This window comes from Heliangelus exortis, chromosome Z, assembly GCF_036169615.1.
Source record: "Heliangelus exortis chromosome Z, bHelExo1.hap1, whole genome shotgun sequence".
NCBI lineage: Eukaryota > Metazoa > Chordata > Aves > Apodiformes > Trochilidae > Heliangelus > Heliangelus exortis.
In genome coordinates, this window is record NC_092454.1 from 51,301,024 (window position 1) to 51,327,926 (window position 26,903).

Sequence of the window (26,903 nt, forward strand, 5' to 3'; positions counted from 1 at the left end):
TTATTTCCCCTGCCCCAGTCAACAGAAGCGGCGGCTCCGTCGACAGCGGATGCACCCGTGCAGGACCATACTCCGCAGGCTGTCCGGATCTCCAGGACACTGCTAGGATCAATTGCCTGCGCGTAGACCCTCTAAAACACCTAGGGGCTTAGCAGCTGGAATGGAATTCATTCGCCGAATAAAGCATATAAACGTGTATCTCAAAAAGCAGGCACTGCAGTGCAGCAGCCTGAGGTCCAAACTCCTTTGCCACAACCCACGGGCGTGACACTGCCTACACCTTCATGGAGAAGCGTGTGTTCCAAGGACAAATTTGGGGCCGTGCTTTCCTGACTCGAGCCGAGATCTTTCCCGGTCTTTCTGAAATGCTTTCTCCAGCAGCAGGCCCTGGAATGGAGCACAGTACTGTGCAGCCGCTGAGGATTTTTGGCTTCCTGTGTGAGGACAGGGTATCTTTACTGTTGCAGACTAAGCCACCATCAGTAGTAATAAAGGTGTAAACGGAAAGACTCCCCTTATCTGGTCTGCTTTGTTGCCTCTGTGTGTGTATTCATGCTGTAATATTTAAGATAACTATTTGGAACCTTATTTCTAATTTTAAACCGTCCTAGCTTTAGGAATTCAGTGTGACTACATAAATGCAGACAATGTAGCTACACCTACTGAAAAAGAAACTGGTACGGATCACAGGATATATTGCGTAAAGCCCCTTCCTCTTCCCCCGTGTGTGCAAACAACAGAAAGCCATGCTTTAGGAAGTGGATCATATGATGAAAACAGTGATACATAATTCAGTGTTGCACCAGACCAGAGACTGGGGCTACCGTAAGGGTACAGTTTATAAAGAGAGCAATGTGCTCTGGTTTTAATGGTACTTTAACATCTGCATACACTCAGCAGGGTTATTTACCATGCATTACCAGGTACTTAACACTGTTGTAAGGTCAGTTCTGTTAGTCATCTGGTTAATTGGCTGCAAAGGACACCAGCTTGCTCTGTGTCCCCAGCACTGTTCAGACACGGATGAAGATGGTGCTTCTGCTCTGTGTGAAGCCCAAAAAGGCCGAATAAACTGTTTAGAGACAAAGTTTTGAGTCTTTAAACAGCAAAGGTATTTATTCACGGATCCGGGGAACTCCCAGCTCACGCTGGACAGAGAGTTCACACTCGGGGGGGGTAGGGTTAGGGTATTTATACAGCCTTTCATGCACATTCATAAGATTACGACAGGTGATTATAATATTCATAACAGGCGGAGTCTGGACGAAACCAGGTGGAGTCTGGGCGGAACCAGGTGGAGTCTGGGCGGAGTTGTTCTCTCGGGGATATGTCCCTCTTAGGGTTAAACTTCTATCTCCCTTGATTCCAGGTGGCTTCATGTTGTTCTATGGATATCGGGCCCCAACCATAACTTTTCTCTTATCTGCTGGTTGTGGCATCTTTATGTTCTCCTTGTGCAGATGTTCACATGCTTTTGGGGCCAAGCTGGCACCTCCCTGGCCTTGGCGGTGCCTTGATCTAAAACGAGATTTACACTCCCAGTTATTTCTCAGGCAGAAAGCTAGCTTCGTTAGGCCTTGTTTTGCTTTTCGCTGTGACAGTGGAAAGCTGTTTTGCTCCTAACTGAAACAGTGGAAAATTATGAGTTTGGACTGCTTTGCCCGGTCTTTTCTCAGTTTAGTCTTGAATTGTACCGGTTATGATCACTAGTTCTAATTCTTCGTTAGATAAATTCACACAAACAACTTGGCCTTCTCTCCTTTTCCCACAGGAATTGATCTGTTGAGATCCTTTCCTGTTTCATGTGGGAGCAGCAAAAGCCCCAGGATTGTGGGTTGGATTTCCACCACATCACCTCTGTTTTACAGCTCCTCTGGCCAGAGGCAGGGCTGAAGAGAAAGAATAAATAATTTAGCGACAGACAAGAAAGTAGTCTGTCCAGCAAACAGGCAATGGAAAACCACTGGTTTTAACTTTGAAACATAGATTCTTGAAGCATGCAGTTAAGACACAGGAACATGATCATTACACCATACTAAGTACTCAGCAAAACTGCATTAATCTGTTTCTTTCCAGACTTCTTGTTTAATCATGAGAAGCTGCCTGGTCAGGCTTTGCTTAGTATCCACATGTGCAAAATGAACTCAAAACATGAAGGAGAATCTGAGGTTTAAATTAACAATGAAACTGTAAGACTGCAAAGTAAGACTGGTAAAGGTGACATATGGGTGTGGGGGAAGAGTACAAGAGGCTGTACCTCACATCAGCATGCTCACAATAGCAACGAGGATTCACTGGATAGGGAGCACCACTAATTCACTGCTCTGTGCAGGTCTGTTCTTGCCAGCACTGATATCACTGACAAAAATAAATCCAGCCTATGCACTGAAGAAAACAGTGCAATGGACTTTCCAGTCAGGGCTCTGGGGTGCTCCAACTTAACTTTAAGTGAAAAATTCATCACCAGAAGAGCTTGAGCTTTCTCATTATGTTGCTGGCAAGCATTACATAAGCTAGTGGCAAAACAACAAGCAGATGTTACCATATGAAAAGAATTGTCCTGTGAAACTATCCATGCATTTAGAATAAGGTTTACCCATCAAACACATTCTGAAATGAGAAAAGGCTGTTGTGTTCCCCACCCGTGATTTACTGGCCAGAAATCTTCAGCCAGTAATTCTTATCTCAGGCTGTTCCTTTTGGCACGATAATGCATGCCTCTTTGGAGAGCTGCTAATTCTGATTTAGAGATTTCAAATGTTAGGTGATCCATAGCATCAGAAGAGAAATGCAAGATGGTTTGGCCTTGCTTTGTATAAGGAGTTTTATGAACACAGATTGACTTGGAAAGTCAGGCAGAAGGTGGCAAGAAGTAAGGCAGCCAAGGAATATCCAGGAATGGAGTTAAAACTGGTATCATTTTACATGCTGGGCAGCAAGGGATGAAGGAAAGCACTTAGTTAGAAGTTTTAATCATGTGGCATCTGACAGAAAAAAACATGTTAAGAAGCTCCAGTAGTGCCCTAGGAGCAAGCCACTTTGCTCACTTGATGTGTACACAAGCAGAGCTGAATAGCAGAGTGTAAAGCCCCAGAAGCATGTCACTTTGAGCCAGTTACCTCCAGGCAGCCTAGGAAACTCTGCGGGCAAAATAACCAGTCCAGTTTCATACAAACCAATGACCTGCAGCACATCAGCTTTGTTCACGTCACCAAGAACAGCATTACCCTTGGATCCCAAATGCAGTTTCACTAACATTGATGTTATACATCTCTTTTAATCATTCTCAACTCATTTTCATATGGATTATTGTAACAGGTTGTCACTGTCCCCTTTCACTGTGAGAAGAATCCAGTATTACTACCTCTACAGAGAACTCACAATATGTCAGTAGTGAAGCAGAAAGCATCTTGGCATGGTACAGGGAAATCGTAACTTGCCAGAAATGCTCAAGGACTCTCTGCTTCTTCAGTACTCGCATAGGATGACCAAGCTCCATTTATATTAGGGTAAGAATTTTAGGAATTGTACTGTTTTTGTCACACCTAAAAGCTACAACCTGGAACAACGCTTTCAATGTTCCATAATTTTAAGATTTTTCAGTAATTTCAGGCTTTTGATTTGTGGCAACTGGCAAAGAGAACAGAGTAGAAGATGTGTGCATTCAATTAGGAGACATCTACCAGCTGTTTGTTTTGGTTTTTTTTTTCAGGTGAGATGAAATATAGAAAACCTTTCCAAACTCAGCCCTGTCCTGAGTCAGCCCTGTTGCAAGGGGCCCTCAGGCACCTCTCCCTGACAGCATTGAGATCGGATTATATGTATATATTTGTACATATTTGTATTTTTGTTATTTTATCTCTTATGTTACTGCCTTTCCCCCGTGCTAGTAAATCTTTCTCCAATTGTTTGCAGTTTCCATCCAAGTCTCCAGTCTTTATTCCCCTTTTATCTTCCCTTTGCGGGAATAGTTAGGGGGGGCTATGGGGGGAGAGAGGATAGAGAGTAATTGTGTCCTTCTGTTTGTGGTCTGCCCAAACTCCTAAGCTGTGACAACCAGCTGATCCCAACCGGACCTCATACACAGATAATGACCTAACTGCTGTGATGTTTGCTGGAACAGTTTCCTGTGAAAAAGGTATTCCAGTAAAGGTGTGAACCACATAAAGGTGTGGTCAGGCAGTAAAAATACATTATTTGCCACCTGTAAGTTTTACTTGTGTGTGGCTGCAAGACCATTTTTGTCTCTCAGTCTGGGTGACTGCAGACAGTAATAAACTACTGACTTACTCCATTTTTTCCTAAGTATGCACCAGCAGCTAGTTTAAAGATCACTTTTCCCCACATCCTCCTAGGTAGTCAAGGACTTCCAGAAGCCTTTGGACAAATTCCAAAAGCAGTGGATGAAGGAATCATGTTGGGACCAGCTGCCACAGCATAGAACCAGCTCTAGATCTGACAAAAAGCAAGTGGGAATATTCCAGTACTTGTAATTGGATATAATCATCACCTTCAAGATTATGTGCAGATGTGCAGGGAAATACACAGAGCAACTGTAACAGCAAAGAGGGCACTGAGTGATTTGCAAGGCAAGAACAACCAGCAACTATAAATCTCCAAAGTGGGGCTAAGGACAGAGTTGACAGAGACTGTCAGTACTTGTGGGACCAGACACGCACATGTAACTGGCCCTTCCAGAATATTAGGTTGGTCATAATGCTAAATGGTGGTATCTTACACTCTATCTTTACTAGTGACCTGTAATTCACACTAATAATTTTCTATCTGGTAGTAGTCATTAAAAAAAATATATTAAAAACAAAACCAAATTTCCAAGTACTTAGCAATAAAATATGGTTAGATTCTGACCAAGTGTTTTAAATCCCTTGCTGGACTTGAAAAAAAACAACACATTTCATAGCATTTTTAGATTTCAGTATCACCAAACCACAAGGCTGGTATTTCCAGGCACATTTGCTTAAAAGCACCCAAAAGCACATGATTTATTTTGAGAATGATAGTTTAGTAAATTATGATTAGTTGTTTTTTTTAATCCAATGTTAATTCAAAGTGGATTAAAATCTGCACTATATATTAAGGAAATGGACCAGCTAAACCCTTCTGAGTAGGTTAATTTTTGAAACCAGCATGCAGAAGGGCAGCATTACAAAGCTTTGCGCTGAACTCTCCAGGTGCTGCATTTGTTGATCCTTTTTAGCACAACACCATGTAATACAGAAATATAATTATTTCTGACCTCTCAGCAACTGTACACAGTAAAGATTCTCACTTCTAAATTGGGATTTTATTATATGATGTCTCAGGTTTCTTTGTCACAGCTAATACCTTTACGTGACAGACACTGGTGACATTAGGGAAACATTGTGCTAGGAGAAAAGGGGACAGCAGCATTTCCCAGCACATTTTTTACACATTTCTGACACTGATTACCTATCAGCAGCAGTCTGGTGCTGGCTTGACACACTAGGTCTTACTGGAGTGTGACAAGTTAGGGTTAGGGAAGGAAGCCTGCACACCCCTGAGAACTGGGCGAGGTCAATATACACATTCTTACTAAAGAAGTTTAAAAGAACACGAAGTTAATCAGGCTCAAGCAGCATGCTGAGAGACACGGCTGTTCTCCATCCTTACAAGGAGCTCCAAACTGGCAGAGAAGTGTCAAGATGAGGCAGTTGTTCCCATATCGGATCATCTGCTTTACTTCTGGGTCAGACACTGCCTCAAGTGGCAGGGAAAACTGATCCACTCGTGAATCAGCGTTTCAACTCTTGCAATTAAACTGGCAGATTAAAATTCGTTTCTACCATCACACAGATGAAGAAACCTGGTGGCACTGCCCTTCTGCACTGCAGACTGCCTCAGGATGCTGACAAAAGAAAACCAGGAAAGCTCCTGAACATATGGGTAAATTTCAAGTAACAAGAAAAAAGAGTTCTACATTTGTTAGCCCAAGAGTAGGATTCTTCAGAATTGCCAGGTTTAAATACTTTCTTTGTCATATGTTAATTTTTTTTCTTTTTTTTTTCTTTTCTTTTTTTTTTTTTTTTTTTTTTTGAAGAAGGAGATACTTATTCACAGGTGGGAAATCAATGCAGGACAGCATAAGTTTTCTTTGAGGGCACCTGCCTGTCAGCTTGGAGGCTTCCCCAAAGCTCACAAACTGTTGTTGGAGCCAGCTTAGTAACTGCTAATGTCCCTGCTGGAGTGGCACAAATCACTTGTAGCAGGCAATAAACCACATTCCCCTAATGGGAATTTCTAATTAAGTGTGAAAAGTCCCTTTTTCTCCTCCCTTCTCTGGATACCCTTCTGTTCTTATCACCGCAATGAAAGCCATTAGTATGAAGGCTTCTGGGGGCAATTTAAGCTGACAGCACTAAGGCAACCAGGCACAACACTAATGACATCTGCACTGACCACACAGCAAGACTCCCAGAAAATCCACATGCAGGATGCTGCCGACCTATAGATTTGATTCTTTAGAAGGAAGAGAGAGAAAACCCTCTCCTCTGCACCTCCCCTTTTTATTTGAAGGGGTTTGTAAAGGGAAATTAGTAGAAATTTTCTGAGTTAGTTCCTCAAAAACAGAGGGAGAAAAAATATACTGGAATTGAACACAGAGACAATATGAGGCTCACTCAGTGGCACCAAAACTGAGATTTTATTCCAGCTCTACTTGTGTAAGCTTGAAAATGAGAAATTTGCATTATATATAGAGGTTGTCCAAGCTGAGTTCTCAAGCTAGCGAGCTCAGAGCAGATTCTGGAACCTTGCTGGTGGTGGTGGTGGTGCAATAGAGGAGGAAAAAATCTAGTTCCCAGCAGTCTTTGGAAAGTTAAGAATCAACAGAAGGTTTTCCTAGCCACTGCTGTGCTTTGAAGCCAAAAAGCGACTGCAGCCATCCATGTCTTTTCCCCAGCCTCTCACACTACTGAGTATCAGCAAGGTGTATGTCAAAACACAATCACCCAGAAGTGTTTGAGGCACTCATTTTAGCTTTCTGAGAAATTTCTCTACCTCAGCCCAACAGGTAACCTCCAGACCTATCTGTGTTTCATCCTCTGGTTTTATTACAGCCATGTGGGTAGAATACCTTACCTCAGAGATGAAGCTGACATAGTTGAGTATGAAATGCAAGGAGAAACAAAGAGATCCAAAGAAAAGCAGGCCTGATAATAGCCTTTTTGTAATGATCCTTCTTTCAGAAAAGCAAGGAAGTATTAAAAGGTGAAACCTGCTCTGTAAAGGATTCATAACAATGGAGCACACAGAGCATAAAGAAGTTGTGCCCCACAAGAAATGGCCAAGCAGGAGTTAAGTGAGCAGTGTACACACAGTAAGTCAAGAGACAACAGTCAGAGAAGCCAAGAATGAACCAGGTAAAAGCAAAGAACTGGCAGTGCTGCCTAGAGTGCTGACAGCATCAAGGCCATGGGTAGCAGCATACCACAAATGCAGAGCAACAACTCTGTGTTACAACTGCATCTGGCTCTGAGCCTTTGTCAAAAAGGCAAGGGTCATGCAGCGCTGGCACAAATCAAGAACCAGGGAGACAAGATCAGGATCTGATAGCTAGCAGTCCTTGTTCTCCATGCCACCACAAGTAATTCTGGTATCTGTGAGAAAATGGAATCAGTTTTGGTTAAAACAGAGAGCACCTTTCCTTTCTCTCTTGTATGCCTATACAATGGCGTTTGCTACGTTTATTATGGTGGAAAAGTGGATAGAAATAACACTAGGTTGTAACTCAATAATACAAAAATATTAGTATTGTGCATAGAGGTTAATCACATGCCATTAAGTTTTGTGGAAAGAGCCATCAGATTTGCAAAGAGAAGTACTAACTTTTCAGGAAGAAACAGCAGTAAACAATGATAAAAAGGTGGTTAAGGGCCACAAACTGCCACAACCCAAGAAAGAAGGCATTACACTCTGTTCCAGTTTGCACAAGTGTACAGCTTAGCCCTGTACATAAGCATGCACATTTGCAGGCTCAAGGCTTGACTGTTAAGGTTCCGAACAGAAGCCAAGTAGATAGAAGCAGCTGTGTATTCAATGAGCTGGTGTCACAAAAGATAAGATTGTCAAAGCTGAAGCATAATTATCATGATATAAATCTTGCAAGGTAACCAAGTAATAGATTAAACACTATTTAGCTGACTAATTGCTTATGACTGGATAAAGTTACATTCACCAGGAACTCCAAATATTCCTTCCAGAGTTCAGACCTGGGTCACAAAAGTTAAACTATCCAAAAGCCTAAGATAAAGGAAAAATATTAATCATAGAATTACAAAATCATAGAATCTGCTGAGTTGGAAGGGACCCATCAGGATCACCAAGTCCAACTCCTATCCTTGCATAGGGCCCACCCAGAATCACACCGTGTGCCCGAGAGCATCATCCAAATGGCTCTTGAACTCCGTCAGGCTTGGTGCTGTGACCACTTCTCTGGGGAGCCTGTTCCACGGCTCAGCTGCCCTCAGGGTGAAAAGCCTTGATATCTGACCTCAACTCCACTGATTCAGCTCCCTACCATTGCCCCAAGTCCTGTCTTTGGTCACAAAAATGAAGAATTCAGTACCATTCCCAATAAGATCTTAGAAGGAAATAGGGAAATAAAAGTTTAATTTTCAATGGCTAATGGGAATACAAACCACAGTAGGGTAATTGGGAGACTGGTAACTGTTCACCCTCACAAGGCCAGTATACTTCACATTGACTTAAGGCAGGAGTAAAATAAAGTAACACAGGACCAAGGAGATGGTTGCTCTTCCTCTGCAAGCCTCAGAGGCTTCTGCTAAGACACTTGCCACACACATTAAAAATCAGAACGCTAGAAATAGCTCACCCATGGAAAAATGACCATAGCTCACCAGGTATCCCAGAGATCCAGGGCACAACAGGGGTGGGCATGCAGTCAAGCGGCATCAACAGCACCTAATGGCTTGTTCCTTTCCACTGAAGAAGTTTGCTTACCCAGCAAACTGCAACACAGTCATGTGTGAAATCAGGAAAGAGCTGAGCTCAGTATCTGCACTATGAATTTGTCCAGCAGCTTGACAGGAGGGTTAGCATGGTTTTCCCAGCTGCATCTCCCTACAACTCTTACTGCTGTCTTGAGGTTTTGAAGGATATTATATGCTCTTGGATAATTTCTCCCGAAAGACTGGGGTCTGCAAGGACACACCAACATTTTACATCCATTCTGTGCATCATACTGCTTTCAGTAATAGTGGTTGTGTCCTTGGAAAGTCTTAATGCATAGCTGCTGAGAGAGCACATGCAAAGTCCTGTGTTAATACACTAGCATAACAACTGGAATAAAAAAACAAAAGGATCCTGTCTTTTCTTTATAATGATGCATATTTTCCAGCATTTATAGGGCTGGCACACAATCATGTATGTATCTAAGCTCCAGGTAAGAAGCATGGTATTTGTAGTCTTCCCCCTTAGGGGTGTGCATTTGTACAGGACAGCACCTAATTCAGCATAAGGGTTCTGCAACATTAAATATGCGTGAGGCTCTAGCCAGCAAACAGTTCTGGCAGCTACTACCTCAGAGCATGAGTTAAAACAAGAAGACAGCAAACCAAAGAGAAGAATCTTCCTGTTTTGTTCCAAAATACTTTTATTAGGAAAAAAAAAAGTAAAGAAGTAGGATTAATGAAAACTCTGCTTCAGTAAGGAAATACTAATTCACATTTTACATATGAAAATATTACAAAGTAACCATCCAGTGGCTATTATAGCATTTTTTCAACAGCTGGGACTTGGGCCGTTCTCGCTGGTTTCCATCCACCATCCACAGCAATCAAAAAACCAGTTTTTTTGGTAATCCTGAAAAGTGTAAATCACACTGTTAACAAAGCAAAAGGGTCGAAGCCCCTCCTCAGGGTTTTAGTATTCATTAGATACTGTTCTTGAGATACACTGAATTTGGGTTGTTTAATGCTGTTTGCTGCAGAGGCAGCATATAATGACTTCTTCCAGCGTAGCTATGGAAGAGTGCTAGAACCAAAGCTCACTTCAATCAGTATATGAACTGAGCCCCAAATTCTGTATTTAAGCATTAATTGTATTTGGGAAACATGTATGTATTTCTCTTTCTTGGTATAAAAAGCTAGCCCCTTAATATGACTTTTGAAACTAAGAAAGGCAAGAAGTTATACGGCTTAACCCTGCCCCACCATGCATAACACTATTAATGAATTTTTGTACTTGCTGTCACTACCCAGGGCTGAGCTGTCTGTAGAAGTAATAGCCCTTCTAGTGTCTGCTTCAATCTTTTAGTATGCCTTTGTTTAGTATCAGCTATCAAGATGATGAAAGCAGCAGTACTTTTTTCTGGTTCTACTGAAGATCTTGTTCTTTCATGTGTTTCTTACTTATAATATAGGTAGAATAAATCATAGCTGCCCTCTGGGATGAATATGAAGCTCACTAGGAAAGGATCTGAACATTTTTGCCTGCCCTATAGGCAGAGGTCTCCTAAAATATATTGACACTGAATCACACCCAAGAATTTTAAACAAATGCCTGAACAATACAAATTCTTAACTTTAGATATGAATAGAATGGTGTTTGGTTCGTTCATCTTTTTTGTTGTTGTTTTGTTTGTTTGTTTGTTCTGTTTTGTTTTTCCAGACAAATGCAGAACAGTTCTGAAATTAGACAGAACCTTTATACCACATCAACTCAGGAAAAAGTTTAGTGCTCTATCTTTTATACCCCATTTTGGAAACCTACAGCTCTGCAGAAATGCAGATTATCAGGACTACAAACTGGCATTCTGGGGAAATGCTGGGTTTGATTTAGTGTTTGCCAGAGTGGAGAAGATGGACAATGATGTCATTGTACCATCAGTGTCTCCACATACCTCACTAATCAGATATAAGCAGTAGCAACAGCTAGGAATGATGCATGTTTAATACTTTCACAGGCAGTCATCCATCTGATGGTAGTCTTCCCCTGACAATAAAAAGACTGTTTCTTAAAAAAACGCAACTGCTGCACATTTAATTTGGTGAATACATCCCACAGGCTTCAGTATTGTGTCCTTGTAGTCTAGAGAGTTTTTATTCTGAAACACTGTTAGTATCATGCTCTGTCAAAGCAAGTAGCTCCTATTTTAAAACAGGTAAAACATTAAGTGGTTACCTTGATCTTCTCCTTCTAATCTTTTTCTTTTGAAATTTAGAAGTGTGTTTTGTTGCTCCTTTACAGCTTCTGCAGGACAGTTGGGTCTTGGCAGCTGGTTTCCTGGGGTAGGTGCTGGTCGGTTACTGAAATACTTCTGTTTCAATGCCTTAGTGATAACGGAAGAAAAATAACCAAGTAATTAGCATAAACAACAGACGAACAGAACATCATCTATAAAAAGGTTATAATGAAAGCCCTTGTGACTGGGACTTCAAAACTACTTGGACACATTTATAATAGAAGGTGGCCTAGAAGCAAATCAAGATTTTGTGCTCTCAATGACTACCCACAGCACTTTGGCTTTTAAGCCAAGAGATAACTCTGTACTGCTCTTTTTAAATAGTGCTCGGACATCCTGACAGGACTCTAGACTACCTTGCATGAGGTCTTACACAAACAACAACCTTCCAGCTCTGAAGAGCCTACGTTCTGAATAGACAGGTGAGACAAGAGGATAAATAAGAAAGCAGGAAAAAATAGATTAAAATAATACATCCAAAGTCTTGATCAGATACAGGACCTGAGCACCATCTGTTCTTCTAGATGTTAAATTAGTTTGTTTTTTTTTTCTCAAAACTGCTTTAATTGTGCTGTTTCTATACTGTGAATTGTGAGAATAATTAAAGCTGGAAAAAAGCACAAGTGAACAGTGTCAATTTCATGGAGTGGAATTACATAACCAATTTTAAATTTTAGGAATTCCGCAACTTCCGTAATTTGTGGTTAAGGAAAGGAAGATAAGCAGTCTCTTAGGTAATCATTACTTTTGCTTATGTCAGTTATATGGCATACAGTGCCAGCTATGAATTAAGGCAATACAGTAAGCATTTGTTCCCTGCCTTAAATTGTGGCATTGTCAATTAAAATGCTAGACTAGAAAAATAATATATATCGAATAGTCAAGTCACTGTCCTGACATATGACTTGTAAAATTACTTCACACTAGTGGATGTATACCCACTAGTATAGAGGTGTCCCAAGCACAGGAGATCTAATTATCTGGACACTTATATTGAACTACTGTTGAATACTTTTATTTCAAACATGATGACCAAAAATCTGAATGTGCTCTGAAAAAACCTGTAAAGGGATCCATGACATGCACTAATCCTCTGGATTAGAATCTGCCTATTCTAAGAAGCAATGAGGAAGCAGTGGCCTATAAGGCAGAGCTCTGCTTCTTGCATGCTTCCCTAAAAGCATATAGTGACAGAAATACAGTTTTGAAACTGGCAATTCTTCTATCTTCTCCATAGCAGAAATCAACACTCTGAACTGAAACATTTTAATTCAAAGTCCTTCATTTCTCTCCATCAAGTAGTGAAACTGAGATCAGTTTAATCCAAGTATAATGGAAAAATATATTCACATCAGAATGCTGGGTTTTATCACCACAGAATTTCATGTTGGAATGAATTAAAACCCTTTAAATAAAATTAAAAAGACTGGATGAATTAAGGATGAAAACCTTTCAAAACCAGGGAATAAGACATGCTGTGTTAAGAATTAAGTTCCAAGCTCCAAGTGACTGAATTTTGAACGTCAAATGTCATGACTATATGAAAGCCACAACTTGTGCACTTTTTAGTTGTCTGCCTTTGCTCTGCATTGGGAATGAAAATGATCAGTCAGCATTATTTATGCTTTTCAGAGTTCTCTCTATAAAACATCAGAAGTATTCTAGTATTTCATAGACAGAGCTCAATGACATTTCATTTCAAGCCTGGCTTACTGGCTTCAAAGCACATTTACCAGATATTAACAGTAAGTTAATGAACACATAATGCTAGTGTACTATACCTGGGTAGCTGTAACCCTAGTACAAGGATTAAATGTAAATAAGCCTTGCAAAAAACTCAGCAAATCATCACCAGCTGCACAGAAGATATGCTGAAGTGGCATTCCAGGAAAAGACTTAAATGCAACATAATCTGGAAGACTTGTCATTCCCTACAAAGACAAAAATGCAATATATGTTTATCAAGTTAGAAAGGGTTCAGCTCTTCATAGAAAGTGAACTTCATGAAGCTGTCTTTCAGTTGAAGCAAACTACCTTTCAAAACACCTTGCTAGTACTCAAACACTGAAATAAATGTAGCAATAAAAGGTCAAACTTTTTTTTTATTGAACGTGTTACAATTGTTTCAAAATTTCCTTTTCCAAGTGATCTCTCCTTAACTTGCTTTAATGGTCACCAATCTAGAAGAAAAATTGCTAACAAAGAAAGGAACCATGAAAGAACTTCAGAGTAGGTGCAGACAAATGAAGTAAAACCGGTTTCACTTTTTTCTTTTTCAAACTGACATGGTAGAAGAGGCAGGCTTCAAAAAAGAGCAAGTCTGAATTTTCTCCAACTTAATGGTAAGCTGTCCTCCTCCTTGAAGTTATGCTCAATGCTTATCATGAGCATTCTAAGCTACTTTTAAAATGCAGAGCTCATGAACTTTTTATTTGGGGAATACAGAGAGGAAAGAAAAATATGCCAACCAATTAAAACACATTAATTGCCTACTTTTTTCTCCTGTAGGTATGCAATCAATACCACTATATTAAACTTCTATCATAAAAATGCTCTTGTAACAGACAATTATACAAAAATGTTATTTTAATAGTATTTTGAGTATTTTAAACCTCTAGTCATCACACTACAGTAAATTTATCCAAGAAAAATAAAACATTAATACTGTCATGAGAAATGCTCAGTCAGCTACAAATACTGACAGAAAAGGTTTCAATTCTTGAAATGGATGGGTTTGCAAATTAATTTGGGAATGCATTATTTCTGTTGTGCTAGCACATCTCCTATTCTCTTCTTTCCCCACTTCCATTTTAACTCTTACTCTCCAAAGAAAGCAGAAACATCATTGCAAAAAACCTCCATGCACTTCATTTAGAACCCCAGAACAGCAATGGAACAGTATGTGGCTTGTAATGTCTTCACATTTCCCGATACAGCTTTAGCTCCATCCAGTGGTAGCTGCTCTAATATTTAAGCATAACACACATAGGAAAAGTAGCATGGAAAGGGAGCACAGGAGGGATGTGATGACAGGTTAACAAGTCCAGAGAGTGATTTCACAACTCATCTACAAGAGGACACTGATCAGGCAATTCAGGACCCCTTATGTACACTGACTGGTCCAAGTTCTCTTACAATGAAGCTCTGCAGTGCTCCCTTTCAGCCTGCCTGATAGCCAGTTATGTATGTCATTGTATGCCCTGACATTAAGTTTAGCCTGGTATTAAAGAGATACTGGATTTACTGTCATTTCAACCCTCAAAGGTCCCCAATCCAAGCAACTTCAAACCTGGAAAGCCTGTTTGGCCTCAGGCAGTTCCAAAGAGGCAATATACAGAGTTCCCCACCAGTGTTACTGGCTTTTGCCAACACCTCAACAAACATTCCCCCATCAGAGGCCCAAGTGCCCATCCTGCCACTCCAGCAGTTGGAGCCTTGCATTACCCAAACTCATTAGTGGTCCAATTAGCAGTACATGGTGCTGGTCAGAAGCCACCAGTCCCTTTGAGGTGCTATGAAGGCTGCAGCTTATGTGGACTTCAAACTAGTGCTAAATGTTACCACCAATGATAAATTGTATTTGCACTGCCTCACTGATACAGGTCCTCAAATTTCTGTCATCAACAGATGCCACACCGAAGGTGACCACTTCCCTCATCCTGCAGTAACCTGTGGGTTCACTGGACCACTCACAGCTCCTCCTGTAGTCACAGTCAAGTAACACTCCAGAGGGTGCTTCCATAAATCAGCTACAAAAAAGGACAGGTCTGATCAGCAAACTTGGGACTCCAAGGCAGCTTGCCCATCAGCTGTTCCAAGTTACTTATCAGAAGTTGTGCCCTGTTTCCTGTCAATCTGCCTGAAAATACTCATTAGGTAGGTTACTGTGTGCCCTTACACCAAGTTTGTCTTAGTATTATTGAACTGCTGAATTTACTGTCACCTCAGAGAAAACTGTACTCATAAGTTGTACTTGCTACAGTACTTCTGCCCTGAGATAAACTAATTTTACCTCAAGCCGCTAGTCTGGCAGTTCTTACTGTATCTCAAAACTCTCAATGTAACCAGGCCAACTTAAGTTCCTACAAACTTGTAAGTTCCTACAAATTGCTCCAACTCTGAAAGTATTACAGTCTTTTGGATTAAAGCAGACTAATTTGTTTAAACATCTCAACAACATTAGACGACAACAAGAATTTCAGACCAATAGCCATGGGAAACTGTGGATACACTGAGAAAACCAAGAAGTTTCATTAACATTGCTTAATGCTAACAATACTGCTCTGCAGACCAGAGATTTGCCAAGAGAAACAATAAATCTCAGCTGATTATCCCTCCACTTCATCACATCAGGTAGCTGGCCACTGAAAATCTACTGAGAGATTCCTGTATACCCTGCCATATAATTTCAAAAATTAAAATGGAGAGTATCAATTAAAACTGGTGCCAGTCTGTTAAACCAAAGGACTCACAGGCCACTGTTCTTCTGTTGGAGTCCCCAGTGTTTCAAATATCCTTGTCAGCTGGTCAAGATCAGAGTCTCCGGGCAAAAAAGGCATCTGAAAGAAGACAACAGCATTTGATTGAATCAACTCCTGAATTTCAGTTCTAGACAGGAGCTTTGAGCCATCCCTCACAATTGCAGGACAAAACATATTTGTGTATCATCTGCCAACAAAGAGGTACACTGAATATTTGAGGCTTTCTAGTGATGTCCAAGTAGATTCTGAAGGTTTCCTGCAATCCAGGCTTGATATAAGAGTTGACAACAGAGAGCTAAATGTAAAGCACATTAGCATAAAATACCACAGAATAGGATTTTACATCTCAGTTGCCAGTTTGAAATCTGTTGGTCACAGCAATCTTACCACTGTCTGCTCCCTGATGTTAGGCTTTATACATATTCAAAACATTTAAAGTGAATTTTAACTGGATTACACAAGCAGTAGTTAAGACTAATGGAATGAGATCACAGGAAGAGGGAGATTAGTGACCCACTAGGAGACAAAGTGCCTAATCAGTGTCATGTTTTATTTAAACTAAGCAGAAGAGAGAAAAGGGGATATTTGCCCAGTCTGACTTGTATCTTGTGCATCACCCACACAATGCAAGAAAAAAGGAACCCTGTAACCAAAATAAAATTATGAAGATTTAGAGGCGGTATTTAGCTAAGTGGGACAGGAAGACTGAAATGAACATCTCTGCCAGGCAGAGTACTGAATTCTGGGCTCATGAAAGCCCCTTGAACATAAACTGGTTTTGTAAAGCTCCCAGAAGCTGCACTGTCCCACAGTCTAGTACACTCAGGAAGGAAAATGACAGATTACATTTAAAGCTATCACAGGGATTAAGCTGAACCATAATACATTTTCTGCTTCTTGAGAAACCAAAGAATCAACACAAGCTGACTTTCTGTTTGCTTTCTGACTTTCCTTGGGTTCATCCAACTTTAACAGGTCTAATACATATTTCTGTACACGTCACCAGTGCTACTTAAGCAGCCTCTGTGGATTTGCATTTCTGAACTGCCAGAGAAATTGTAGCATACCTGTTTGTGTGATAAAGACAAAAGAATTCTTTAAAGACATCTTCAGACAGACCAGTTCACCAGTATGTTTCCTGGCATGGCTACATAAACATTTAACATGTGTTGCAAAAATCAGGTAGAAGCCACTCACTAGTGGAAGATAAATTATACTGCAAGCTACTTTATGCTTTCAGCTGTGTCTGTGCCCCTACCCTTCACTCCCCAATTCACAACTTCACATCCTCTCCAAAGAACTGCATAATAAATGGTCTACTTCAGCAAAGGATACATAAGGTCTATTATACCTCTGTACTGTATTTAGGATTGGCATAGAATTGGCCTGATATTAATGTTCAGCTTCATTCCAGTATTATCATGAATCTACAGCTTAGAAAAACATTAGTCTTATGCTCATTAAATAAACCCACAATGAAGGCACTAGTGATTATTATTTACAATTATTGAGGAACAATTTATAAGGGACAGAGTATGTATGTATCTATGATGCCTCATTTATAGAACGGTAGCAAAATAAAGCTGTGTGAAAAGGTAACACTCGAGGAGCGCAAGAGTTATCTGCTTGACCTTCCACAAGGCAGGACCTTGACAGTTTGTTCAGCTGTTTAACCCAACTGTTTTGCTTAAAATTCCAATGACTGTGCTGCTTATGGAACCTCCCTCTACTCCAAAACTTCATCTTCCTTACAGTTTGCAAGCTTTTCAAAACTTTTTTTGCCCTCCTCTTCCTTTCCTAAATAACTTAACTGCCTCTAGCTGCTGCTGTTAGAGAAGAAGCCCACATATAGAGCTGTAATGCACCTAAGAGCAGGTACAGAATGCTTACAGTTGAAGACTTACCCTGAGGAGCAATTCAGCTAAAATACAACCGACAGCCCACATATCGACACCAACGCCATACATCCTGGCACCAAACAATAATTCTGGGGCTCGGTACCACCTGAAAAGAAAACATATTTCAAGAAAATCACGTGGATTTGCTCATGTTAAGTGCTGTATATTCTAGGAATGCATGAACTACAAAGAGGATACTGCTCCTGCCAATATACTTTCCAGACATTGCAGAGCTGTACTCTACCATGCGAAATGTTTTGTTTAAGGAATGCATAATTTTTTTCAGTCTTTTTTACCAATGGGTCACATACAATCACAAAGTAGCTCCAGCTCAAAAATAGATGATTAACAAGAAAGAGAACTGCAAATATGCAAATTTATTTAACATAAAAGTTTGCATGTTATGAATCAAAATTTTCTTTAAACTTAGTGTTGAAGAAATGAAAGAATTCCTTCCAGCTTCCAAAAACCTCAATACCAACAAACTTCTGTATAGAGACCACTTTTATGCAGAATGAACCTTGACAACACTTGTTTAAAACAGCTACTTCCACCACCTAATAATAATTAAGCTTAGTGCAATGATCTGATATATGCTGCGTTTAAAATTACTGTAGCTTTTCTGCCTTTTGAGTAAAGGTGTAAAAACAAGCTAGCTTTGCCCCAACAGTTTTAGCATTACAGCAGAAAAAAGAAAATACTTCACATATTTTGCAGCCCTACTTTTTAATGCATACCTTAAATAAGCAGGCCATAAGTAAAATAAAAAATATTTTAATTGATTCAAACATTTGCCTCATAACAGGTAATATGATTAATTACAGAAAGATTCTACTTCTCATGATTAACAAAAAGTAACAGCTCTCTCCTCTGAAAGCCAGGCTTATCTGCAGGTAAGATTTCTGTGTGTTCCAAGAGAGTATTATACCCCTGAAAAACCCCCAGATATACATATTCTAGCAGTTCCCAAGGAGACTTTGCTAAACAAAGCAAACAAAGCTAAAGAAAGCCTTTATTTCATGAGGCTCTTTTCACTACAGACTATTGCATAAGATGGATGTCAAACTTTGGACATGCTGATTTGACACAACCTATTTCAAGACAGACTGCAAAATCGCTATGCAAGAAACTAAATAGAATGTCTTACCTTGTTACTACTTGGTGGGTATAAACCCTATTTGGGCTTCCAAAAGATTTTGCCAAGCCAAAGTCAGCCAATTTTAATACGCCATTTCCATCTAGCAACAAATTATTTGGTTTAAGATCCTGTCAGTACAGAAAGAAAATAATTAATTCTGTTAGTGTTGATAAAAAGAGACATAAAATTAACCTCCTGGAAATTTGCTGTAGAACAGTAGAACAGTATTCTAAAATGCAGGCTGTTCATTCTATCCTAAGCCTACATTTTCATCATACATGAAAACCATAGTAAAAATACCCATTTGAATATTACCATACTTAAGCTGCAGAATTTAAAAGGAAAAAACCAATTTGCCTCTCAATAGCTTTTAGCTTTGCTGCAGGAATAGCTGTTCTGTCTTAACTGCAGAGCTGCCAAATGAGTAATAAAGGCTTTGCTTATGTTTCAATTAACTGTAGAAATCATGGAACTGATATAGTTTAATACAGTAACAGCATTCTATGGGTTGACCTCTAGCCAGCAGCAAAGCACCCACAAAGCCATCTGCTCACTTCCTTCTTATCTCACCACTCTGTACTCAGCGGGGCAAGGTAAAGAACAAAAGCAGAAGCAGGAAGACTGGCAGCAATAGAAACTGGTACTGGTATTGCCTCTCCAAAATGACCAGCATGAATGCTATGGAAGAACAGATGAACATCAAAACTATCTTCATTAAACTTAAGATTCAAATTCTACCAAATGTGACTTTTGTTACAGCACAAAGGCTGTGGATGAGGGGAAGGCTGTGGATGTGGTCTATCTGGACTTCAGCAAGGCCTTTGACACCGTCTCTCACAGCATTCTCCTGAAAAAGCTGTCAGCCCACAGCTTGGACAGGGGCACTCTGTGCTGGGTTAGGAACTGGCTGGAGGGCCGGGCCCAGAGAGTGGTGCTGAACGGTGCTGCATCCAGTTGGCGGCCGGTCACCAGTGGTGTCCCCCAGGGATCAGTGTTGGGCCCTGTTCTGTTTAATATCTTTACTGATGATTTAGATGAGGGGATTGAGTCCATCATCAGCAAGTTTGCAGATGACACTAAGCTGGGGGGAAGTGTGGGTCAGCTGGAAGGCAGGAGGGCTCTGCAGAGGAACGTGGACAGACTGGAGAGTTGGGCTGATTCCAACGGGATGAGGTTCAACAAGACCAAGTGCCGGGTCCTGCACTTTGGCCACAACAACACCATGGGGAGCTCCAGGCTGGGCACAGAGTGGTTGGAGAGCAGCCAGGCAGAAAGGGACCTGGGAGTCTGGATTGACAGGAAGCTGAGCATGAGCCAGCAGTGTGCCCAGGTAGCCAAGAAGGCCAATGGCATCCTGGCCTGTATCAGGAACAGCGTGGCCAGCAGGTCCAAGGAAGTGATTCTGCCCCTGTACTCAGCCCTGGTGAGGCTACATCTCGAGTCCTGTGTCCAGTTCTGGGCCCCTCAGTTCAGGAAGGATATCGAGGTCCTGGAGCAGGTCCAAAGGAGGGCAACCAGGCTGGTGAAGGGACTCGAGCACAGATCCTATGAGGAGAGGCTGAGGGAGCTGGGGCTGTTCAGCCTGGAGAAGAGGAGGCTCAGGGGAGACCTCATCACTCTCTACAACTCCCTGAAAGGAGGGTGTAGCAAGGTGGGGGTTGGTCTCTTTTCCCAGGCAACCCTCAGCAAGACAAGAGGGCACGGTCTCAAGTTGTGCCGGGGGAGGTTTAGGTTGGACATTAGAAAGAATTTCTTTACTGAGAGGGTGATCAGACATTGGAATGGGCTGCCCCGGGAAGTGGTGGATTCTCCGTCCCTGGAGATATTTAAAAAGAGACTGGATGTGGCACTCAGTGCCATGGTCTGGTAACTGCAGCGGTAGTGGATCAAGGGTTGAACTTGATGATCTCTGAGGTCCCTTCCAACCCAGCCAATTCTATGATTCTATGATAATTTAGTACGTGCTTACCCTGTGTAAAATCCAGTGCTGATGTAAATATTCCAATCCTTGAAGTGTCATCAACATGTACGCCTTGATATGAGATTGTGTCAGCACAATACTAGTATCCTTTATAATAACCTGTGAAGTTGATTGATAGTAAAAATTACCATGCAAGATTAACTTATTTACCATCTTTCAGTTCAAAATTTATCTCACCCTTTAAAACAAAGCTCAAACTTACAGTCACATATTCTCTACTACTCTCACCCTTTTTCCAGAAAAACAAGTCTACTCTGGAGATCAAAAATTGAAACGTTGAGTCCAGATAGCCTACATGATCTCTGAGAAACCAAAATATGAGAAAATGGATGTAAAATAAGAGTTTGTTATATTATCCCTGTTGATGCCGAAGCTTAAAAGACGAAGGTGTACACATAAAAATGATAAATATGTCAGTAAACCTGAAATTATGTTCCCACTTACTCCTTTCTTTCTTAGATGCAACCTAAGCATCTAATCTTTGTAGAAGCAGTGATTTCCTCTTCTGTTTCCAAGATGACCACAAGGTAGTCACTTTACTGTATTTTAATAAATCTGCATACATTTTCTACATTTTTAATATTAAAAGCCTATGGAAGCATCCTGTTTGAAAATGTGTTTTACACTACCCCAAAAAACTTGCCTGATAGTATTACTGTCTAGTTTAATATTAGCCTTTCCTAAGGTTTAAGTTGAAACTTTACAAAATAGCTAAGACTACACAAAATTTGATCTATGCATTCACATCCCAAATCACAACTGGCTGCTGTCCCAAATTGTGGCCTGAGTGATACCACAGTACAGTTAAATGCTCTGTATACCACAGCATTACACAAGTATGTAATTTTTTAATCTCTGTACACTGTATCTTCTTCAGCTCTAAATGTCACATTGTTACTAAGTAAACAAAATTAATCCTTCAGAAAGTTCACTCATTATTTTAACTTCTGTTAGAAAAAAAAATGATCTAACCTTTTCAGTCATGCATTCATCTAGGTTCCAGCAAGCTTGTCAGTCTTTTAGTATTTGAAATACTAATCCCAGTGCTTAACAGCACATGTGTAATGAGTTAGCCTAACAACTACATTCATTTCTGTACAGAGCAGAGATAATGTGTGTATACACAGATCTGATGTGAAGTGGTGTCTACAACAGCCTTCTAAAATGAAGAACCTTGCATGAAAATATGTCATACAAAGACTTCCACGAAGACAAACAGAGTTTAGGTCTTGGAGAACGAAACATTTGTAAGATGCTGATTTGCAAATGCTTAGCATTGTTACGTTTAGAACAATAGTTCAGGTGCATACGATTTTAGCACCAGCTCATGACTTGGTATACTTGAGTATTACACTTACTTGAACGTGTTTGATGATGATGATTTATGCTTAGCAATTGCTCCAAGATGATGGTTTGTGACTCAGGTTGTACACTCTGGAGCTTCAAAAAACTAATACTGTAAATATAATCTGTTTCTTGAAGATCATGCTGACAAAGCAGAAGCACTATCAGCTGAGAACTTGCAAAAATTGTCAAATTATTCAAACTACTTTTAAGACATGATCCCAGCAAGCTTACATAATGAAACATACCTTTCTAATACAGGCAAATGTAAGGCTGTTAAAGCAGTATTTAAAAAAAAAACAACACTTGAGGATACTGAAATAAAAAAAAATATTTACAAAAATCTTACCTCTAAATCTGTTTCCATGAAATCAAATACCAAACTAATATTTGACTTGTGTCCAAATGCATCTAGAAGCTGTGAACAAAATTCAAGAAGATGAAGCATACTTTCAGTATTCTAAAATTCTGCAACATTGTAGTGAATATGTGGATTTTCAACTTGCTGAACTTGTTGAAGTTTTCTGACTTGCAATACAAAATTTCTTACTCAGTTTCTTAATTCAGTCTCCAAAAAACAAATTTCCATTCAGTACAGCAATAACATTTTACAGAATTGTCTCTCCTTCCTGGACTCAGGAAATAAAGAAGGAGAAAGAATGAACTTAACCATATTAGTTACCAGTTTGTCCTCTCCCCAGACCCTGCTATTCCACTTCTCCTTTACTTGAGACCAGACTGTTTTCCCATGGATTTAGCTCTGTATATCTGCTCCCATAAGCATGAAGTATTTGGAAATTCTAAGTTTTAGGCTTATTAACTTCCTTTCATATATTCTCTTAGGCATGTTTCATCTTTGTATGCCTGTACTAAAAGTATTTCAGGACTCATTCTAGAAGCAGCATACATTTTACTTACACCAATAATATTTGGATGGCTTAGCTCCTGTAACAATTTTATCTCCCTTAGGGCTGTTCTGTTGATTCCTATATGAAAAAAAAAAAAATGAAAAAAAAAAAAACAAAAGGAGAGAAACAAAACAAAATTAAACAATTAAACTTTGTAAAGTTCCAAAGAAACCTCTTATTGTATTAATCACTGATGATTTACTACTACAAAACACTTTCTCACCACTCAGCAATTTCTTAAATAACAAGAACATTGCCATAGATAACTAGATTGCTGTAGAATAATATTGGACATAAACTTCTCTCAACCACAAATAAATCCTACATCACAGTAACTGGATTTAGATTATGAAGCAACATGTCCCCATTTTGGCAAAAAACAGAAGTCCTAGCAAAAGCCTACGGGAATAAAGTCACCTTTTTCAGTCTATTCTATTTAAAGAAAAGTTGTACCTTGTAAATATCAATTCTTCTCACTTCCAGAAGGAGGCACTCTGACAAAACTCAGGAATGTATCTCTTTTCTTTTGAACACAGCATTACTTAGTAAGGCAAAGCACATTATGTTTTTCTATATCCATGCGGTGGCATAAAAGATACAGTGGCCAAAACCTGCTGATGCTTGCCTGAATACTTTAATAGCCAGATTTTACAGAGGAGAAAAAGACAGAGGGGGGCAACGTGGCAGGCAGTCCACTTGTGGCAGTTACACCCACTGCACCACATCCAACTGATCTCCATACAGTTGCAATTCCTCTTTCCAAAATGCTGGAATGTATGGCTAGTGTAAAAAATCACTGGCAAGCAAGTGCTCCTGTGGTATGCAGTGCAGAAAGTTTCAGATGCACATAAGCTGAAAAACAGCATTCTCCCAAAACCTAAGGCAGCATTCAACACATCCAACAAAGTCCTGGGCAAAGCTACAGAGATTACTTACACTCCTGCTTTGCCTAGTTTAATTACCTATTTTGGTATCATGTTGACACTGGCTGTTTTTGGCTGTGCAAAGCCTTAGAATAAAAAAAAATAAAAATACAAGGTCATCAGGTTAACACAGGGAAAGCAAACATGATCACTAATTTTAATTACATCTTTGACATATAGCTAGGCCAAAAGTAGTGACTGTCCTTAAACAACATTAGTCTGCTGAGGGCCATGTGGATCTTGACTCTCTGGAAGTCATTTTAACTGTGAGACTCTAGAATGAGTGCTCAGTTTCTCTTTAAAACTTCCCTTAGGACAGAACTGGAGAATTAAGAGCAAAGACTCTTCACTGGAAAGCCAGAAATCTGATGCAACATCCCCGAAGGATGGCAGCCTATATACATACAAAATTCTACCAAACCACACAAACTGTAATAGAAGACCATGATTATTGGGCTTTTACTTGCAATACCTGCAGCATGCATTTGTTTGAAAACTCACCATCTTTAGCTTCTGATCTATGTCCCAGTTTAATCTGTAAAGAAATGTTTTGTATGTTTATACAAAGTTAAGCCACCTGTCCCAGGAGCAGGGTATACATTCTTTAGCATTACTCTCCTAAGCCAGACTGTTCTAGTACCATGAGGAACTTTTACAGCTATGGTTTGGTTTTGGTACCAGAACTGAGCTTTGTGGAACCAGGATTATTATAAAGAGCCTAGTAAATTATGCATTATTATTATCATTATTATTATTGCATAATTTACATTGAGAAAATCAGAATGATGACAACTGCCAAGTAAAAAAATGCATAAGGAAAAAAACCCCAAACACTAAAAAACCCCACTCCAAAACAAAACAAAAAACCCACTGCCACCAAAAAAAGCCCACCTGATCTAGAGATGGACTGCCTTTTTTTCTTAAAACCAGTCTCAACAGTGAAGTTTTTATAAAAACTGAAAAATAATGGCATTGAAAACAGACATAATGTAAACTGGCAACATGAAATGCTTTGTAACCATGAAACTTTATTGTACCATTTACAAGCTTCTCTCCAGGGACAAATGAGGGCAAAATAATTGACAGTTGTAATAGACAGATTCTAGTAAAATTAGCACACTCGATAACTTGGCCTGGCTTAAAGTCCTTCTGCCTGTCATCTATTGCCCTGAAATTTTCAAATCCAGGATTTGAATACCAAATATTGGCATTTTCAGATTATAAAAGTTAAGAGAATATACTGATAAAAACGAAAATGCTTTTCAGAACAGCTGTTGCTAGTACATACTAGTACAAGTACTAGTACTAGCAACTAAAAAGTATAGCTGCTAATAGGCATTAGTGTACCAAACAAAATTACTGACTAATAAGATGGTTCAAATTACCTAATAAGGTAAGCTCTTCAACTACCCAAAACACTATAATATACATGTTTTGTTCCTCAGAAACCACAGCCAATCACCTATTTTTAATACAGAAACTTCTAGTATTTTCATTGTTTGTAATAAAACAGGTAAACTGCAAATTTAAGATAGCTTTTGTCAAAATTTGTCAAAAATCTACCACCGATTCTGTACAACTTAATTAGGAAAAACATTCCTGAAGGAAATTGGGCACAGCAGGTGGAAAGATTAAAAAAAAAAACAAACGCTCAGCTATCAAGGACTTATGTGTGGGGATTTTAAAAAATAAACCTACCAAAAAACTGTAGTTTCTAATTACAGACGAGGTAACCATTGAGAAACTCAGACATGCAGTTTCTGCCTAGGGTGGGGGTAAGGTGGGGAAGGCATTAACGGCAGGGTACCTCGCTCATTTAAACAAGACACTCGAGAAACAAGAATAAATACCCATCAGCCATTAAGCGGGTCAAAACAAATCATCACGCAGGTGAGGAGCAACCGGCTGTTCAGACAATGATAAGCTATTCTGGCACTCACCTTTTTAATAGCCACGATTTGATTGGTGTTCTTATCCTTCGCTTTATAGACAGTGGCAAACTGGGGAGGCAGAGAGGGGCCTGCATGAACACACCGGGGCAGCGGAGCCGCAGGGCCCCTCTCTGCTAGCGCTGCCCTGACCGGGGTGCGGCAGCAGGGCCCGGCCCCCAGCCCAGCTCCCGGGGCTGGAGAGCTGCCGGCGCCACGGCTTTCCTTTGGGAATGGGAGCGGGGAAGCCCCCAGTACCACCGCGCCGGTGGACGACAACTTCGCCTTCACCAACCCCCGCCTCACCCACCACTCCTCCCGCCCTTCAGCCGCCGCGGCCCCCGTCAGCAGCGGAAGGCGAGACAGGGCCCGGCACGGCGGGGACAGCACCCGCGGCACCGCGCAGCCCCTCCGCTCACCAGAGAGGTCCCATCACCTGATTACCCCTCAGGCTCCCCGAGGGGGTCTCGTACCTACCCCCAGCCCGCACCCCACACCCCCGCTTACCTGCCCCTCCCCCAAGAAGTCGAGTTTCTCGTAGCGTTTGGCGCGCGCCCCCGCGTCCATTGCCACCGACGGGGCGGGAGGGGGAAAGAAAAGAGGGGACGGAGGGGTTGTGCGTGGCACCCGCGGAACAGCGGCGAAGAACTGCCGGGGCTCGAACACCCGAGAGACAGCGCCTCTCCCACCGACTCTGCTTCCGCCCAGCCCAGCCCAGCCCAAGCCCGGCCCGGCCCCTAGCAACAAGCGGCGTCACCACACAGCGCACCGCCCCGCCCCCTGTCCGCGCCTCGCGAGAGCCGCCCGGGGCTTCACCGCCCGCCCCGGTGACATCGCGGGGGGGCGGAACGACTCCGTGGCACCGGCGAGTCGGGGGGGGACTGTGGTTGCGGGTCTGGTTCCCTCCTTCTGCCCCACCTGCCTTTCCCCACAGTGTCCCCTAAAAGCCATGAGATCCGGCTGGTATTGTTAAGTAGAAAAATGAAGCGACTCTGTTACACTGTCAAGTTTGCAAGTGGCTAATTAGAAAAATATTTTTAATGGTGCAGACAACGAGCAA

The 26,903-nt window shown here is 40.9% G+C and overlaps 1 protein-coding gene across 4 annotated transcripts; it reads right to left on the reverse strand.

Moving 5' to 3' along the window:
* Positions 1-9,634: 9,634 nt before the first annotated feature.
* Positions 9,635-26,587, reverse strand: CDK7 (cyclin dependent kinase 7). 4 transcript variants are annotated; one of them, XM_071730477.1, is made up of 12 exons: positions 26,351-26,587; positions 25,856-25,915; positions 24,417-24,450; positions 23,003-23,070; positions 22,434-22,502; positions 20,729-20,839; positions 18,769-18,887; positions 17,628-17,727; positions 15,715-15,801; positions 13,024-13,173; positions 11,182-11,329; positions 9,635-9,861 (listed from the first exon to the last, which is right to left on the reverse strand). In XM_071730477.1, exons 1-12 carry the CDS (start codon positions 26,408-26,410, stop codon positions 9,836-9,838), a joined length of 1,032 nt encoding a protein of 343 aa, XP_071586578.1. In that variant the 5' UTR covers positions 26,411-26,587; the 3' UTR covers positions 9,635-9,835. The 4 variants fall into 4 exon arrangements, with proteins under 4 accessions (XP_071586578.1, XP_071586581.1, XP_071586580.1 ...); XM_071730480.1 differs by lacking the exon at positions 24,417-24,450 and having other exon boundaries at positions 26,351-26,564; XM_071730479.1 differs by lacking the exon at positions 13,024-13,173 and having other exon boundaries at positions 26,351-26,525.
* Positions 26,588-26,903: the final 316 nt, after the last annotated feature.